This window comes from Callionymus lyra, chromosome 3, assembly GCF_982586985.1.
Source record: "Callionymus lyra chromosome 3, fCalLyr1.hap1.1, whole genome shotgun sequence".
Classification (NCBI taxonomy): domain Eukaryota; kingdom Metazoa; phylum Chordata; class Actinopteri; order Syngnathiformes; family Callionymidae; genus Callionymus; species Callionymus lyra.
Genome location: NC_141820.1, coordinates 34969841 through 34988218, shown reverse-complemented (window position 1 = coordinate 34988218; position 18378 = coordinate 34969841). Strand labels below are relative to the sequence as shown.

Genomic DNA, 18378 nt, shown 5'->3' with positions numbered 1-18378 from the left:
AATAAAAGTTAAGATAATAAAACACTATCCAACTGGCTCTCGCTTTTAATGCTGAATCATAAACACTACTTCATAAACAACACGTTTGCCATCACAACCCTCCTTATAAGGGTCTTGCTTTACTTGATACCATGGAGGTTCACTTGGGACTTCCAGAGTGTTTCTGCTGGACTTGTAGGGTAAGGCCAAGGGTAAGGGGCGACTTGGTCACCACAGCTGAGCCAAAGTTCTCAGAACTCTTTTATAAATATAATATAACAAGGTTCAAAACGAAAAATCAGCTTTTTTAATTGACAGCTGTCTGATCCAATAGAATCGATTTATGCTCCGACTAAATGGGCGGACCATGTGACAAGGAAAGCAATTCTCAAATTAGTTGAGGTCTGGTCCAATCAAAGGTGGATCTTGACTTGGGACCATTTAGAGTCAATATAGTTGTAGATGTACTTGTATGAACGGAATAAAATACAAAAGTCAAAGCACAGCGGATAATAATTCTTCATTTTACAAGAATAAGTAAAAGTGCAGCATCATCCCTCTTTGGAAAGAATATTATGGTGTGGGTTTTCTCTGGACTCATGGCAGATTCCTCCCAGAATTAAGTGAGCAAAAGAGTGAGAAATGTCTTTTCTTTTTTTTTTTTTGCAAAAATAATAAATGTTCAAAATTTTAAATCATGTATAAAGATGAGGGTGACTTTGATCTCTATTGCTGTGAGTTATTCAAGTTCAAGTTTGTTTTCCTCTCAGTCGATTATCTGGGACTATTCTCTGCTGCCGTTTATCAAGTTGAGTCAGTGCTTCTTAACTGGGTGATCTGACTGATCACCTCAGCTAAACACCCTGGCCCATAAATCAGTAGCCAGCCCTGAATAGTTACTCATGTCCACTAATAAAGACAGGAAACCTGTGTAGGAGTGAAAATGTTAGCTTTGAATTGAAGCTACAGTTTAAAGGATAAACTGAAACGCATTTCAGAAAATAAGAGAACAATTTTTTTCAACATTAATTTGCCTCTAAAATATATCATTAAAAACTTTAAAACAACTCAGAGGGGCAGCCAGATGGTGACAGCAATCACATGACTATTTCACAGACTTTATTGTAGAAGCAACAGTTTTTACTTCATACTTACAATGGCCTGGATAAGCTGGCTCAAATAAATCAAATGTAAGGTCTGTTGAATCAAAACAACGATGCATATTGATTTTAAGGAGGAGGTAAAGAAATCCAAGATGCTCAAATGAGCTTGGGAGGCTATACAAATCTTAAAATGGATTATCACACAAGGATCATAATTTACCACGACTACTGATAAAATGTTTATTAAGAGGTAAGGAACACTGATGCTGCTGCTGCTTGAACAACGTCGCCAACAAGGTTGAGTGTTAAGACACAGGATCCAGCTGACTGTCAAGTTATATACCAGCTGCGATACTTGAGTCCCAGTAGAATAATCTAAGATTATTCTGTCTGTCTGTGAACAAAATTGTGATCATCAGTTACACATGCCACACAATCCATACATATCATTATATTATCCTTAATTTACATATTGAGTGGTTTAAATAATATAAAACCTGCTGATCATTAATTTTTTGCCTGTCTATTAATATTTTATTTCCAAATCTCACTTTAGCATAAAAAAGCCTGGACAGTCTGCGTTCATGTCAGTTTCTGAGTTTTTTAAAATGTGAAAAAGTGTTGTAACCATTCATTTGTCATGCGTTAACCTAGTGTGACACGTTTGTAGTGGAACCCCAATCTTCTCTATTAACTGACCCACTGAGCAGGAAAATACATATTTTTAGTTATTATTAATTTAGATCCAAAGCAGGTGTATTGACAACAAAATAATATCATGTTTGCTGCCCTGGCTCTATGCCACCTGTCACCCTGTATGGTCCAGAGAGTCTCTTGCTATAAAAGAATGAATTAAAGCATTTTAGAATTATTGTTATATTAACAAGCATCCTCAACTCAACGATACACAGCACATGAATAATTTATCCTGATGTGTCAAAACCCCACTGTGGTGGGTTTTTACTGTTGACATCATCACGGTTTTGTTCAGTGGCCTGTTTACTCTGATTACTCATTACCAGACCAAAATAGTCCCTTTGATGGTCCAGTATCACTCCTCTATCCTAATCTCAATCACAAATTAGGCCTCTTGTGATGATTGAGTCGAGCAGGTCTGGAATGATGACATGGTCGGGTGCTGCGAGGCCTGATAAAAGCAGACTAACGTTTGAAGTCTGGCCGAGTGGCGATGACTGCTGCAACCTGTTGTCTCTTGATCTTGTTTACTGTGTATTTTTAGACTTTCAGTATGACCTTTTTATGTCTAATTTACCCAATTTAATGCTAGATTTCTAAGTTTACTTAGATGCACAAGTAGAAATAAAAACTTCCAACATCCCAGCTTCGTTTCTATTCTATGCAATTCTTATTTTTACTTGTTTGTATGGCTAACTTTGATAGTCATAACCTGAGGTTTCAGCTGGGCGCAAGAAAAGTGTAAACATGTTGTCACCTAAAAGAGCTTTAGAAACAACAGAACTTAACTAATTATTAGTCACGATAAAGTTCTATCTTTTATGGATGTAAAATTTGTCTTTGATTTTATTCTTTATGTTGCTGAGATGTGACACTTGAGTTTGATCATTTACAACTTCATAATAAAAAACTCCTATGTCTTCAACATAAAATTGACATCTCACACAGACCGACCGAAAAAGGTTTTTAGTACTTAGGAATTACACTTAAAATCTTTTAGTGAAAATTAAAAGGCCAAATTTGGCCCATATGACTCTCTTTGGACATATCCGACATAAACTCTTTATTTTTAGGACAACATTTCCTGAATCTTATTTAGTATCATTTCTCTTGACATGGACGTTTCAAATAATGTCACTATTTTCAGTTACTGATGAATTCCATTATTTCTGTTCTCAATGTTTGAACTTCTCTAGTATAATTTTATTGTGAAATTCCTCTCTTTGAAACACCAGCAACCACCACCATAATTGAACCATTATATGAAAACTCTTTGACACATCTGTGTTGTGTTTGCATTCATCCACAGCACCCGCCAGTGTCACCTGCTGCTCGACATCTTTAACCCAACCGAGCATGAGCTGACAGTCAGGGCAAGGGTCGACCAGGATCTTGTCCTTCACCCCAGTGAGTGTCAAAGGTAAGTGTAACGACTCATCTTTTCCTTTTCATAGAAAGTACGTGGAGTATCAATTATGTTGAACTCTCCGGCAGCTATTTATGCTTTGTTACCTTTGTAATTATTACTTGCTTTTCATAGGCTGTGTGAAAGTCTTTGAGGCATGAATAAGAAAACATTAGGCTACAAAATTAAAAAAAATATGATCTTTTAAGTGTACAAAACAATGTCTGCGACAGCTAGATAGTGTGGCCATAACGTGGCCATTTCCGACTCGATGTCCCCCCTCTCTCCCAGGACATTGTTGAACCTCTCACAGAGGCGAAATGGAAGCATCTTCTGACAGGAGACTCTGCCAGACATTCCCAGTAGACCCCTTTGCAATCTCCAGAAGCTGTGGAAAGAGTCCAATAAGAGGCCTTTTTTGGCCTGTGGCATGAGTTTGTTGAGAGTCGGGAATGACTTCCATATGGCTTCAAAAAGGTTTTGGACCAACATCCAATGTCTCAGGAGGTGGAAGGAGTTTACTGTCCAAACTGTGTATAGTGGCAATGGTGATTTGTTGACCTTGCCCTGGGACGTTGTTGATCAGTCGAAAGAATATTCCGAAAAACCTCCTCAAACCCAACAATCTGCCTTCCAAGGGTCAGGATGTGTTGTGTGCTCAGCTATCTCTGGGGCTGAGGTTGCTCAAAAAACGATGTTTCCGAGCTCGGTAGGAAAATCTGATCCTCTCAGCAAAAGCTGCAGTCCTGTGATCCGATGCTGGAATAACGGCCTAAGAAGAAGATGAACAATATCTACCATATTTCTGTTGCTGTTATAGACATCTAACCTTTCTTTGAATAATACCATATATTTAATTTCTGTTTCAAGTTTCGAATATTAAATAAATGCTCTGATATTATATATTTTGTCTAATGTATCCATTTAATAATCATTTGTTGAATCTCCCATACTTTTAAGATTGGTCTTGTCTTTTCATTGTCGAGGATTCATTGAAAAGATTTGTTATAGAAGATGTGTTTTATGAGGGATGCTGAATAACATACATCTGAATATATAAGTGAATACATACATGTGTTATTACATATATGATATTTAATTGCTAGGGAGTAATTTCTGGTCCAGGGGCCACATCTTCAATTGCCTAATCCTGGAGCAGGAGGTAAAGTTAATAATAATATTTTTATTTATATAGCGCTTTTCGAGACCAGGGTCACAAAGCGCTTTAACAATCAAAACAATACTCAAAACAGTACATACTTCAAAGATCAAGACAACACCGAGAACAACACAGGAGTTCGAGAAATTCAAGGAAAAGCCTGAACAAATAGAAACGTCTGAAGATGTTTCTTAAAGGAGTCAGTAGATCCATCAAGCGCAAAGAGAGGAAGATTGTTCCAAAGCTTAGGAGCAACAGCCTGAAAAGATTTCTCTCCTCTGGTCCTGAGCCGTGTGCGTGGAACCATAAGTAGATTCTGATCCACAGACCTCAGAGACCGAGCTGGGGTGTAAGGCTGGATCAGATCAGTGATGTAAGGAGGAGCCTGACCATGAATAGCTCTGAAAGTAAGAACCAGAATTTTAAAGTTGATCCTGAAAGAAACTGGAAGCCAGTGAAGAGTTTTAAGGATCGGAGAAATGTGAGTTCTCCTACTTGAGCGGGTCAGAATTCTCGCTGCAGAGTTCTGAATCAACTGCAGACGAGACAGCTCCTTCTTGTTAAGACATGAAAACAAACTGTTACAATAGTCCAGACGAGAAGAAACAAACGCATGGATTACAAGCTCCAGATCATGTTGTGACAACATTTTCCTAAGTTTAGAGATTTTTCTCAGTTGAAGGAAACAGTTTCTGGTCAGTTTTCTGCAGTGTTGAACAAGAGACATGTCTTTATAAAATACAACACCCAGGTTTCTCAGGCTCAGTTTGACAGACTGACCTAAGTCACCCAAGTACTGACTCAACCCTGGAATCTTATCATCAGGAGCAATCACCAGAGTTTCAGTTTTGTCCACATTAAGCTGTAAAGTGTTTTCACTCAGCCATTGTTTGATTTCTAGCAAACAATTGACTAAGCTGTTCAGCCTTTGGGGCTCAGTTGGGTCAAAAGAGCAGTAGAGCTGGATGTCATCAGCAAAAATGTGATAAGAAACATCTGGAAATCTCTGAATGATTTTACCAAGGGGAATCAAGTACAGCAAAAACAATAAAGGACCCAGAACAGAACCTTGAGGGACTCCACACAACAGATCTGCCGATTCAGACCTCATTTGATTGGCAGATACACTAAAACTGCGCCCAGAAAGGTAAGATGAGAACCATTCTAACACAGACCCAGACAGTCCCACTTCATCCCTTAGTCTTCTCAGCAGGATCTGGTGATCAACTGTGTCAAAGGCTGACGACAGATCCAAGAGAACCAGAACAGTGAATTTACCAGAGTCAGCCGACATCATGATGTCACTGGACACTTTCAATAAAGCTGTCTCCGTAGAGTGATGTTTACGGAAGCCAGACTGAAACTTCTCATGGATGTCGCTCTGATCCAGGAACAAAGACAGCTGCTCAGACACCACCTTCTCCAAGATCTTGGACAAGAAAGAGAGCTTAGAAATAGGCCTGAAATTACTGAGGTCAGTTGGGTCTAAGCCTGGTTTTTTGAGCAGAGGCTCCACAATGGCATGTTTAAATGCATTGGGAAAAACCCCTGTGGAAAGGGAGAGGTTCACCATATTGGTAACCCAGGGGCCAATTACATCAAATACTTTGATAAAAAGCCTACAAGGAAGGACGTCATCTGAGCAAGAGGAGGGTTTCATCTTGTTCACTAGTGCTGAAATATCACCCAAAGATACAGCAGTGAAGGATGACCAAGAGGAGGAGATGGGCTCAGAGACAGTAGGGGTTCCCAACAAAGGGGGAGAGATTTCTCTTTGATCAATTTAATTTTGTCAATGAAAAATCTCAACAATGCATTGCTGTCAGCTTCACAGAAGACCGGCGTGATTTGAGGAGCAGGAGACACGAGAGAATTAATCGTGTCAAACAAAACTTTGGGGTTTTTCCTATTTGCTGCTACCAGTTTTCTGATGTAGTCAGATCTAGCAGTTTCTACCATCTCATTGTAAGAAGTCAACAGATCCCTGAGGTGAAGTCTGTGCACCTCAAGTTTAGTAGACTTCCAGAGACGCTCAGTCTTTCGACAAAGTCTCTTCAGACTCAGGAGATCTTCATTTGTCCAAGGGCACCGTTTTTTCTGAATTTTCAAGTTCGATTTAACAGGTGCCACTTGATCCAGTATTTCAACACAATGATCAGTGTAACAGTGAATCAAACTGTCCACATCTGGACAGTCATCAAAGGAAAGACGGTCAAACATAGCAGAAAAACTGTCTGCAGTATCGGCTGAGATGACACGCCTCTGAGACCTAACTTTCAAAGGCTTAGGTTCAGGGATGAAGTCCAGGTTGAACAAGACAAGAGAATGATCACTCAGATGGACATCATGTACAGATACATTAGAAATGTTCAGGCCAAGAGTAAAAACTAAGTCTAAAATGTGGCCTTTTTGATGAGTGGGTTCAGAAACATGTTGCTCAAAATTAAAGGCTTCAGTTAAAGTTAAAAGTTCTTTAGCAGAACAGGATGTGACGTCATCAACATGAAGATTAAAGTCTCCAAGAATAAGAACAGATTCCATCTGAATAATGGAAGATAAGAAGTCACTAAAGTCTTTCAAGAACATCGCCGCAGGACCAGGCGGACGGTAGATTGACACACAATAGAAAGGTCTTGTAGAACCAACCAAGATCATCTGAGACTCAAAAGAAGTGAATTCCTGTGTCTGAATCACTTTGCAAGAACAACTCTCCCTAAAAACAGTAGCAAGACCTCCTCCACGACCAGAGAGGCGAGGCTTCCCCAGGACAGCGCTCCCTACTGGACAGAGTTCGTTCAGATGAATAAACTCTTCCTCTCTCTGCCAAGTCTCAGAAAGACAAAATAAATCCAAATTAACTCTTGTGAAAAGATCATTAAGAATAAAGGATTTATTAGTAATGGAGCGAACATTAAGAAGTCCCACATTCAGCACCGATGACGTCACTGACGACGCCGCGTCACTGACAGGCGCGCAGAGCGGGATCTTTTGAAGCGAACAGCGGTCACGTGGGTACCAGCTGTCACTGAAGTTCAACTCGGTTGTAAAAGTCGAATTAAAGAGAGGAAATGAAAAAATCTTACCACCTTTCGTTGAGGTCTGGACAGACGGCAAAGCTGATGTGTCGTCACACACAGTGAGAGGAATGTCGATCAAACATCGATGACGTTCGATGACGTCAGAGTTGTTCCGAGCGATCGCAACTGCACGTCTCATCCTGACCTGTACTCCAGCCCGACTCGATCCCTTGTGGAAATCGCCCGGTACTCGAGAGATCAAACGATATTCCACAGAGTCCGAGTCGATGAGAAGCGGAGCCGGAAACACGTTCACCGGACGTTGGTAACTGTCGCGAGTGAAGTCCTCCATCGACTCTCTGATGTTGAGAAGAGCATCACGATCATAGATCCGAGATGCTTGAGACATATCTTAAGTGATATGAGCATAATATCCGGACAAGTAGTCGTTAAAACGACTGTTTTTGGCAATTATTGCAGGAGCTTACGTTTCAAGCAGCCGATCAAAGGCTCACCGGAAGCGGAATTGTTAGTTACTAAGTTTTTATTTATTATTTTATTACAAGTTACTAATATTTATGCTCTCACTTTGGGGGTCACCACAAGCCGTCTATCTACACAAGTTCTCATAGCATTCATTTGACTTCCAGAGCAAATTTACAGTCAATTGTTTTTTGTTTTTTTTATCTTAGCCAGACTGCTCGGCTTTCTTGTGGCGTCTACTCACAATTGATGGATGTGACCCCGGGAAAGATGGTCGTCTTGAATCATCCATTTACTGCTAGTTGGGTACCTATCCTGAACTTTTCAGTTTACACTTGAATCCCTTTGGAATCTGTTTATCCACCACCATTGGTGAAAGCAGAATAGCTGGGATGAGAGCGTCACTCTTCCTCCATCACCCACTCCACTGCGCCGTGAGAGTGGATTAAACAAGCATTGCCAAACACACGGTTCGTCTCAAACTTATCGTCTCTTGACATTAGCCGCCCCTGTCAGTTCATATTTCCATCCTTTTGTCGTGATGAATGAGATGTCAGGCGAAATATGTTTTGTGGAATCTCCATCCAGGACTTGAGAAGGTAAACTCTCAATCTGACAGCTGCAGAAATGAATGTGTCAATCACTCGCCCCAACAAACACACCATGATTGTTTCCAATTAAATACGTCATGGCTGCAGAAATAGAGAAGCTATAACCATGGAGGTGATAGTTTTCCATCTGTGCGAAAACAAAGACCTTTAAGTCTCCACGTCTTCCTGTCTATAACCAGTTTGAAGACTTCTCAGTTTTTCTCCTGTGTCTTATTAAATCACTGTCACTGAGGAAGAAACGGGTTTCTGCTCTCCATAAATAGAGGTGTTTCTCCTCTCTCTATTCTAAGATCAACACCCCCGCTAATCTCTTGGACCGCTTTCTTTGCCTTGTCCACTCCCTGCTTGAGTTTATTTAATCACACTTTTTCTTGTTGGATTCAAAATAAATGTAAAAGTATTTTCCACGTTTTTTCTACAGTATAGTTTAAAAATATTTATGAGGAGATGGAGAGAAGTATAGTCTCCTTGTCTGCAGGATTATTGATCAAAGGACACTTTGGGCTTCTATATTGTATATTGGTGTTAATTGTATAATAAAAAAGGTCTTATTTAATAAAAAAAATAAAAAATAACAAATAGTTTTTCATGGACGAGATACCAATCTATGTATCAAAGTAAAAAGTCCTGAGTAATGGAAAAGCACTATTCACTTTGAATGAAGAATAATTGCAGATTCCTCTTTGTTTGAGATGCTCACAACAATAGTTAATTGCAAATTAGCAGAGCTGAGCTCACCTGAAGGTCTTTCATTCAAGCAAAAAGAGGCGAACTTGTGGTACAGTTGGACAGCTGCGACCTTTCAGGCACATAGACTTTGATCTAAAGAGCAAGCTCCAACGACTGGAGGCCTCCGTCACGATATGAATTCAAAGAAATGAGTGTTTCTATGGTAACAGACCAAAATGCTCATTTTATCTCCGTCAACTTCAATTAGTTTAGACTGTGGCAACAATGGTGTGTTAAATGAAAAGCTGGTTTACGAGAGTCAGTCATGACAAAAGACGATTTGGGGCATTCCACCAGTGTCCTGTCGGCACGAGGCTTATTTTACACGGAAGCGACAGTTGTTTGGCCAGTGTGAGTGCAAGTGTCAGGTCCAAACTGGGCCTTATTACTCAGGACTAAGTGGACCAGTTCGGCCTGGTATCATCTCCCCTCAAATGCACAGTTGTGTAGCAGCTCCTTGCGGCAAACTACCCTGAAGCTGTACCTTAAATTGGAACAATTTTGTTTGCATGTTTTGATGTAATGATATGTTTTTAGGTAGCAAAGAAAAATAACTAGTCATTTTTAAAGTAATTTGTTTTACATTGGAGCTGGGCTTCAAGAACCTTTGGATCTTGTTCATAAGTGAAGGGAAGATTGAGCATTATTTGGACAAGTGGATCAGTGCAGTGTTTTCAGTTATGAAGTCTCTATAGTGGTTAAGAAAGAGTTGAGCCAAAAGTCAAAACTCTCCATTTACCACTGCATCTATGTTCCTACTCTTATACAGTATAAGAAAGTGGAACAAGATTGCAGATAAGAGCGACCAAAATTACTCTACTTTACTTCTCTCTTAGAGATGCGGTGAGAAGCTCAGTCATTCATGAGAGACTCAAAGTAGAACCTCTGTTTCTCCACATGGAGAATCCAAATGAAGTGTCTCTGGCATCTTTTTAGGATGCCTCTCTGGTGATGTGTTTATGGACATGACCAAGGGAGGAGACTTTGGGACAGCGTTACACGATGGAGAGACTATCTCCTGATTGACCTGGGATCACCTTTGGGTTCTTTAATAAAAGCTGGAAGAGTTTGCTGGCGAGAGGAAAGTATGGACCTCTTTGCTCTGTCCGCTGCCCTAGCGACCCTACTGTCGAAGTGTGCTACTGATCAAAACTAAGTTCAAAAACATCATCAACCATTTTCTCCACATCCTGTTAAAAGTGTTTTTAAATTTCATCATGGAAGTTGTTTATCGTTCTTCGTGCACAGTGTGTTTGCACAGATGCCCTCTGAACTGCACACCACTCCAACTCCATTGATATTGACAAGCCTATGTTATGTTTAGATCTCATATTAGTCTTGATCCCTGTGGTTGAGCTTGTTGCTTCTGCTCGCCAATATCATCCCTGCAAGGGCACTTCAGTAATCCCACCTGTAGCACTGCAGCACTTTACCGCTCACACGGCTGTGTGCTCACATCCCACTGTGTATGCGCTTTTCCAATCACACGTATTTCCATGGTAACAAAGTTTTCCCTATGCTGTTTTATTGGCAGCAAATCAAATTGTTGTTTTAAAAAAATACAAATCCTGTTCTTGTTTGATTAATTTGGGGTATGAATGTTCATTTTCTTCTAGTATACACGTGTTGATGTTTTAGAAGCACTGCAGCGCTCAGTGCTCGGGAAGCTGCTGGCCAGCGGTGCTCACAAAGGGTTACACCGAGTCAGCCAGGTCTAAAAATAAACAGCCGACTCGCCTCGGCACATGCATCCACAGATTCTTCAGCTCTGGCACGTGAGCTAAAAATAACCCTCCAACGAAAAACACGTTTACTCGGTGCAGGCTCTGTTGCTCAGTTACACACCTGCTATAAATAGAACTGAGGATAAGTTGGTTCATCACATTAACAATTTATTCAGGACTCGAGTCACATCACTGTTTTTGTACAAAGGTATTGAGAAACTGCTGCTCCAAGCTTCATGGAAGCTAAAGCTGACGTGATTGGTTTATAGCCAAGACTGCCGGGATGAAGATCAGCACCCCTCATACTCATAAATGATGGATCATGTTTAACAGCGTGACGAAAGTAGATTTGAGAACTTAAATTAAATGAGATCAGAAATGATGTTCATCCACTTCTGGCTCTAATGCTTTTTATATAATTACTAAACTCGCCAGACGTCTTTTGTTTCATTTGTCAATTCTTGTCATTTATGCTTTGTAAATATGTTATGATTAAAGTGTGGTGAGTTTCAACAAGAATAATTCAGTTTTTATTTGTTGATAAAATATTTCAATATAAATGTACTTTCCATAAACGACTAATAACGACATTGTGATGCAGGCAATTAGGATGTTTGTTTGCTGTTAGTATTTTGTGATTGAATGATAAACCACAGATGTAAACGATGTCCGAGTACAGCGATGCGGATGAAGTTGTGAAAAATATCTGGTTTGAGCCATTTGTTGATGTTTTTGAAAAAGAATATTGAGTCAAATTTACAAAGTACTGCCACCAAATTTATTTGAACCATACGATCAGAAAGCCATGACTGGCTTGTGTCAGATGAACACTCTCTCAGGCAGATTTAACACTGTAGCTTTTCTGTTTTGTTTCTCTTATGTTGACATCTTCTCCAGCTCTTGGTGTTGTTTTAAAAGTGTAGATGTGGCTGTCGTTTTAGGAGCCTGTGCATGATGGTTCCAGAGGTTAGATTCCACATAACTCTGCAGTGAAAATATAGATGTAGAAAACAGACTATAGTTTCTATATATTACCCTTGTTCTCTGAACTTGATTCATCTTTAAAAATTACCCTTTGGTTATGAAAACATGCTTATATGTTCAAAGCTGCGACCAACCATTAGACATCTAGAAAATTCCTAAGAGCAAGATATAAAAGCACCAGATACAATCATTATTTTTAAAACAAAATGTGTTGACATAAAAGGTTCAGTTTTTCTTGTAGAAGCAGTTTTGTCAAAATTCTATATCTGAATACTTTCTGCCACTCTGAAGTCCAGGTGTTACACAAGGATTACTTCTTAGTTTTTACTGTCTCTCACTTTGTTGCACCTTTGCTGGAAAATTCTTTACAACTACAATGACGTGGGCGACACAAACGTATTGTCAGACTGTAACATGTGCTTGTGGAGATGGTTGAAAGAAACGCAGAAACCAGATAAGTGTGTGACTTCAGTGGGTGACATCAGGCCAGCACCACTAATCTTCAAAGCTGATGCATGAGTGGCAAAACAGAACCTGCAGCTTCTGTTTAGAAGAACCAGTAATTACATTATTGCTTTTCCCCCTCAATTCCCTTTGATGTGTCTCAAGACTTGTTTTCCTTTTCATTTTGGATTTGCTGGACTGGTTAGACAACGTTCACAAGCGACCTAACGCTTTCGCTTAACGTGTGCTCGGCCGCTGATGGACAATGTCTGGTCCCTTTTATCACTTTGTTTTGTTTTTTAATTCACACATGTAGTATTCATAGTGTGTGTTAGAATTTGTGTTCGGAATGTTCTCAATTTTCTTCTTTATCTAACTGACTTTCTCTCACCGTTAATATATTTTAGTTATAAGTTATACAACAAGGAAGTAAAAGTCAGAAAAAGTGCCCAAACCTTCAAGCCATAGTCCTAGTTTGAAGAAAATTTCTGTATTAAACAACAGGGGAGGTTTTTATTGTAGTGATGTGAAAAACACAAGCTTAAAAGCAAAAAAGGACAACTAATGTTAAAACTCAATCTGACTAAGTCAAATGTTTCAATTGTTGAAGTCTTCCCCTCCAAGATGCAGTAAGTCTCTCACCATTACCATGTTTTAAAGTTATAACTTTATAAAGTTCTCCCCCGTCTGAAATATCGGTGAATGAGAAGTTACGAGAGTCCATTATGACGTAATAATGGTCTTCACCTACTCCAGCCATTCCTGCTTTGTTTCTTAATGAGTCCCTTGGAGGTGGAGATTTCCTGGATTGATTACACGCGGTGACAGATCTAGGTGCTCAACCAGCAGAGTGTGTGTGGTTATGACAAACAAGGTTTAAACTCCATTGTTTTTATTGGGCTGGGCTTAAGCACATTTCCTAATGTAAATATTTGAATTAAAAAAGAGTTTAATACAAACAGAAACCAATAGGTCCAATAGCAATTCAAGAGACACTTAAATCAACACATCAGTTGCCCTTTAACAATGCAGTGTATTGACTTGGCTTCAGCTCGCAGCTTGAACTCAGGGAGTTGGCCTTTTTTTTTAATGTGGCTTACTCAATTCGTTTACTAAATCCTGCAGTCTGACTGTAATCCGAATTTCATTCACAATAAAAAACCAAAAGGGCACTTCTCAAATCCACCAACTACCCTATTTCTTGCCGACTCTGCACATCTGGCAACCTTATCCCACTTTCTCGCTGTAGCTTTTGACAATGTTCACTTCTCAGCTACAACTCCTACCTTAGTTATAGCTGATGCACCAGAGAGCAAGATTCTATGTTTGGCCACAAACTATGAGTCTTTTACCAGACTATTCTTGTTTACTCCCTCTTCTATCGTTTGTCAGCTCCACAGTCTTTATTCCATTTGCTATTCAGATGAATTCCAACTCACATCCACCTAAACCATTACTTAAACCACATTTGCTATTCCCACCATCTTATTTCCATTAATTAAAGGATGCAGACCACCCTGCTCAACATTAACTGTGAAAAATCTGAATTATCCTAGTCTAAGAAACCTCAGAAAAAATACAAAGATTAAAACATATCTTCCTCCTTTCACCTTCACTCTCACAGTTCACTTTGTTCATTTTGGGAATTGCTTCTATTGCATACTGCATATAAACAAAATTACCCAAACTAATGCTCCTCGTCTGCAACCATCACTCTCCTGTTCCCCCACAGACACCCTCATCCACACCTTCATAGCCTCAAGACAAGATTATTTGTGACTATACGCAGCACATCTTCTCACCCACAGCTCCACTTGCTTCTGCTACAATAGTACATCCCACTTAAAATGCTCCTCAACGCCTCGATACCCACCAGAACTCGGCCAGTCTGTACTTCACTGACATTGTCCAACGACACATTCACTCTCCTCTGTAAGACTTAACCGATACCAACAACAAAAGTCACCTTGTTAAAATGTACTAGGGTTTAATAGCTCCTTTGTGTAAAACATAATAGTCCATCCAGCGATGCATTTTAGGCAAGAAAGTTTCACAGGGCCAGGTGCCGAAGTAAAGAGGCTGTCTGACCACAAGCCACCTTAACAGACCTGAAAGTATTTAAGAAAAAACTTCACAGTCACCAAAGATAGTAAATCTTTGCAGACAGAAGCCTGCTTACTCACCCTAAATTGAGACAGAATCAATAACTTATGTGGCATGTTGGTGAGAGTAACCATGGCCGCAGGCTGCAAAAGGTGTCTTTCTCTAGGCCAGAAATAAATTATTAATATAGAAAGTTTCTCCATGTCTGCATCTTTCTTTTAATCATAAAACTTTAAAGACCTTCGAAACAAGTGATGGCGAGTTTTCTAGTTTCTATCATGTGTTTTACGGCCTGTTGTCAATGTGTCTTCGTGTTATAAGGTAACGAACATTCTGAATATGCAGGATGATATGACTTTAGTTGGTTCCTTTAAAAATACAAAACAAACTGTAAAACACTCACGATACCATTGCAACTAGCTAAACCCATTCTCTGACAAGAAACACTTGTTTTAGGTGTCAGATAAAATATTGCAGTTTTCTCTTACCTTAAAGTGATACTTCATCCAGACTTTACTAATTTTCTACTAACCCTCATGTTAACTAAGGGTTGGGATTAGTTTCGGAGTAATCTGTTCCTTCGTCATAAACAGAAATGTAAGTTAATTTTAATTTAGGGAGCCCAGTGGTCTGTCTTCATCTTCCTCCAAAAAGAAGCTTAAAAAAGTGCATACAGTCTGCCTTCTACATAGGAAGCGCTCGCGATATCTACACCTAGTTCTTTTGGTTTTATATCGCTTGTTATTCTTTTAAATGTCTGCCACAAACAACCTTAAAAAATGGACTTAATTATTTTTTTCCGGAAATATTTTTCTCAACGAGGCTTCAGTACAAGATGATAATTACAGATGAGCAGTATGTAGCAGTAATTTGAGACACTTTTTGGAGGAAGATAAGGCAATGACACCTGAGCTCCAGTCGCTTATTAAAATGGATGTACATTTTTGTATACCTCTCTAAAAGGAAAACATTTCTCTGATAATCCCAACCCTTAGGTTGAGTAGACAATGAGTACATTTTGGGTGAACGAACACTTTAAACACATTTCTTCTGAATAGAAGCAAAGAGAGTAAAGGAAGACAAGTAAGTTATTGAAAATAAATTATTATAATAATAATATAGGAGGCCACAGCATTGTTTATATTACACAGACACAGAGGAGAGCAAACAAAAAGTCAATCAACAAAGCTTAATAATAATAAAAGAGCATTCCATCCAATAGCATAAATGGCTTTTATTGTCTTTTTCTGTGTGCGTAAATCAGTGCAAGTGAGTTTGTTGGTTCAGAACCGAACAAGGATGGGACCCTGAAGGTGTGTTTGTCTGGTTGCAGGATGGCTATCCAAGTGGACAAGTTTGATTTCGAGAGTCCGCCGCAGCTGCAGCATGAGAGCGTTTGCCTGAATGAGCTCAAACAACTGGAGGAGGAACGTCAACACGCACAGGGCTGTCAAATCAACAGCAAGCTGGGCATCAACTGGACCATCATATCCTTTAAGTCAATGGCACAGCAGTCATCTATTCTTAAAAGTAAAAAGCTTTGGTATTTTTAAATTTAAATTTAAATTAAATTATTTTTCTTATTTACTTGATGATGGTGTCATTTATTATCACTTCATACATCTTTAGACTGTAAATAGTCCACATGAGCTATAAGAAGCACTTGGCGCAGCACAACACCACCCATAACTTCTCCACGTGACATCTTCCTCGCCAAAATATAACACCTAAACTAACAAGGCCAAGAACAAATATTATATTAAGATGTTTTACTACTTTTATCCTAAAAAGAATCTTTGATAGAAGCTTTAGATGGCACTAGTATGAGTAAGTATAAGCTGAGTGTTCAATTTGAGTGTTTAACTCCTTTACTCTACTCACCCATCGCTGAAGCGCAGTGGCGAGGCGAGTGTGGAAGGAGTCCTAAACCAGCTGGTCCTGGAGCACCTTCAACTGGCACCACTGCAGTGGGGTGAGTGGCACTTTTCAATCTTTAACTTAAAACAACAGTGTGTGTTCCATTTATTTCTGCATCAATCACTGTAACCGGCACACTTGCTGACAAGTCTTCCATGACAGTTGACATTGATTTTAAGGCTGTGCTGCAAACTTCACGTAGGAGTGAATTTATTTAAATTTCTTTTGTTATCTTGATTGACTGATCCAACTTGGCAAGACATCTTGACCTCAGTCAAGTCCATAAGGATTCTAAGAATACCCAGGATCTTTTATTGCTATTCCATTATCTTGATATGGAGTGCAGTGCAGTGAATACAATTTTATATATACTTGATATATATGTAATGTGTTTTACTTATTCTCTCTTGCTTATGGGTAGAGAAAACAACGTCTTGATGAGTCAAGAGTTACAGGCTCAAGTACGTATGAGGGATAGACGTTTGAAAAACATTATTTGATCCGGTTAACAAATGCCAAACAAAATGGTTGGAGAATACTTATCTATACACTTACAGTATCAAAGTTGATTCAAAAACACAAGTTTAATATATTGTGTTTCTCAAAATAGAATTTTATTGAAAATTTACAAAACCTAGGAAACAATATTCAAATGACTCTCTTGAAGCGTGTAGATCTATTCAAGTAGTTGCTCTCTATTATCTTTGATCTATTGTCAAGTGTTGCACAAACTCCTTGTCTTACAAATATACCAAATATTGTTATTTCAACCTCTGTTCCTATTTCTTAAATAGCTTCTGCAAGGTATATATGAAACTTTAAAACACCACATGCATGTGCATTCAGTGTGGATGTCTGAAAAGCGCCAAAGATCGGATAGAAAAACAGTTTTAACACAAGTCCGATTGTCCGGTTGTGGTTATGGATCATTCAAGCTTCAAAACAAGGGCCATCTGATTTTCTGATTTTTCTACAATCTTAGAGCTTATGCTAATGTTAGCTGTAGAATTTCATTGTCGGTCTATTCTCTCTGAGAAATGTGTTACTGTGAGCAAAGCCGTGATTCTTTGTTAACTCAGACAATAGCAGCCGCCTAAGTCTCTCACCAAGGTGAAGTCATTAGCCTCACTTCCACCGACAGCAATCTCAGCAGACGAGCTAGCCGGTGTGCATATGTTCCCTCTGACTACTGAGGTGTGAACTGCATGGCGTAGCATGTACGTGCATATGCTTATTCCGCTGCCTGAAGCAGAGTTTAGTCCTCTCACTTCGCATGCATACTAAATAGAGACAGTCGTTTCTTCAAATGCTCGTTTTTAAACCCCATCCCTAACCTTTGACGGACAGGCTGTCGGACTTGATGTAAATTCCGTATTAGCTTAAGAATCATGATCTCGCCATAAATTTGAATTTCATTTACATAAAGAGCTTTGTGTCAAAATGCTACTTAGGTTACAATTATTTAATAAAAACAATGTTTTAGTGTTTTTTCTTGGACAGGGATTGGGGTTAACAACCACTGTTCTTATTTTGTGTCTGATGTCACCGCCTTTTTTTGTCCCCTTGGAATAGCAGTTAAAGGTAAAAGAAGGTAAAATGTTATAAACTTAAGAGAATTTGTTAATGTCTTGTCTTGGCCTTTTAAAGTTTCTAGATTTGCAAATGTTTTAAGCGGTGTATTGTTTTGCTGTGAAAGCACCTTGTGACAATGGTCTGTGAAAAGCTGTTTACAAATAAAATTGACTTACTTACGTACAAGCTGAATGCGAAGCAGATTGTTATTTTAGGTTCGTGCACAGAGCTGAGCAGAAAGACAAAGCTTACAATTTTCTGGTATATGTTTCAACTATCATTATTATTATGGTCACCAACAATGCTCATGCAAGTGGCACAGATTACTTTTCTTTGTCTGGACTCTCCTTTTAAGAGATAAAGTGAGAAGCTCAGTCATTCAGATGAGACTCAAAGGACACATGGAGAGAAGCCAGTTGAGGTGGCTCAGTCACGTTAGGATGGCTCCTGGA

The 18378-nt window shown here is 39.2% G+C and overlaps 1 protein-coding gene across 2 annotated transcripts in view; it reads left to right on the top strand.

The window, feature by feature from the left end:
• The window catches only part of trappc9 (trafficking protein particle complex subunit 9), a 78484-nt gene that overhangs the window by 37425 nt on the left and 22681 nt on the right, over nt 1–18378 (top strand). For both annotated transcript variants that reach the window (XM_087787683.1, XM_087787682.1), the window contains 3 exons: nt 3088–3198; nt 15771–15924; nt 16319–16409. In XM_087787683.1, coding sequence (XP_087643809.1) covers nt 3088–3198; nt 15771–15924; nt 16319–16409 — 356 coding nt within the window. The remainder of the gene's footprint in view (nt 1–3087; nt 3199–15770; nt 15925–16318; nt 16410–18378) is intronic.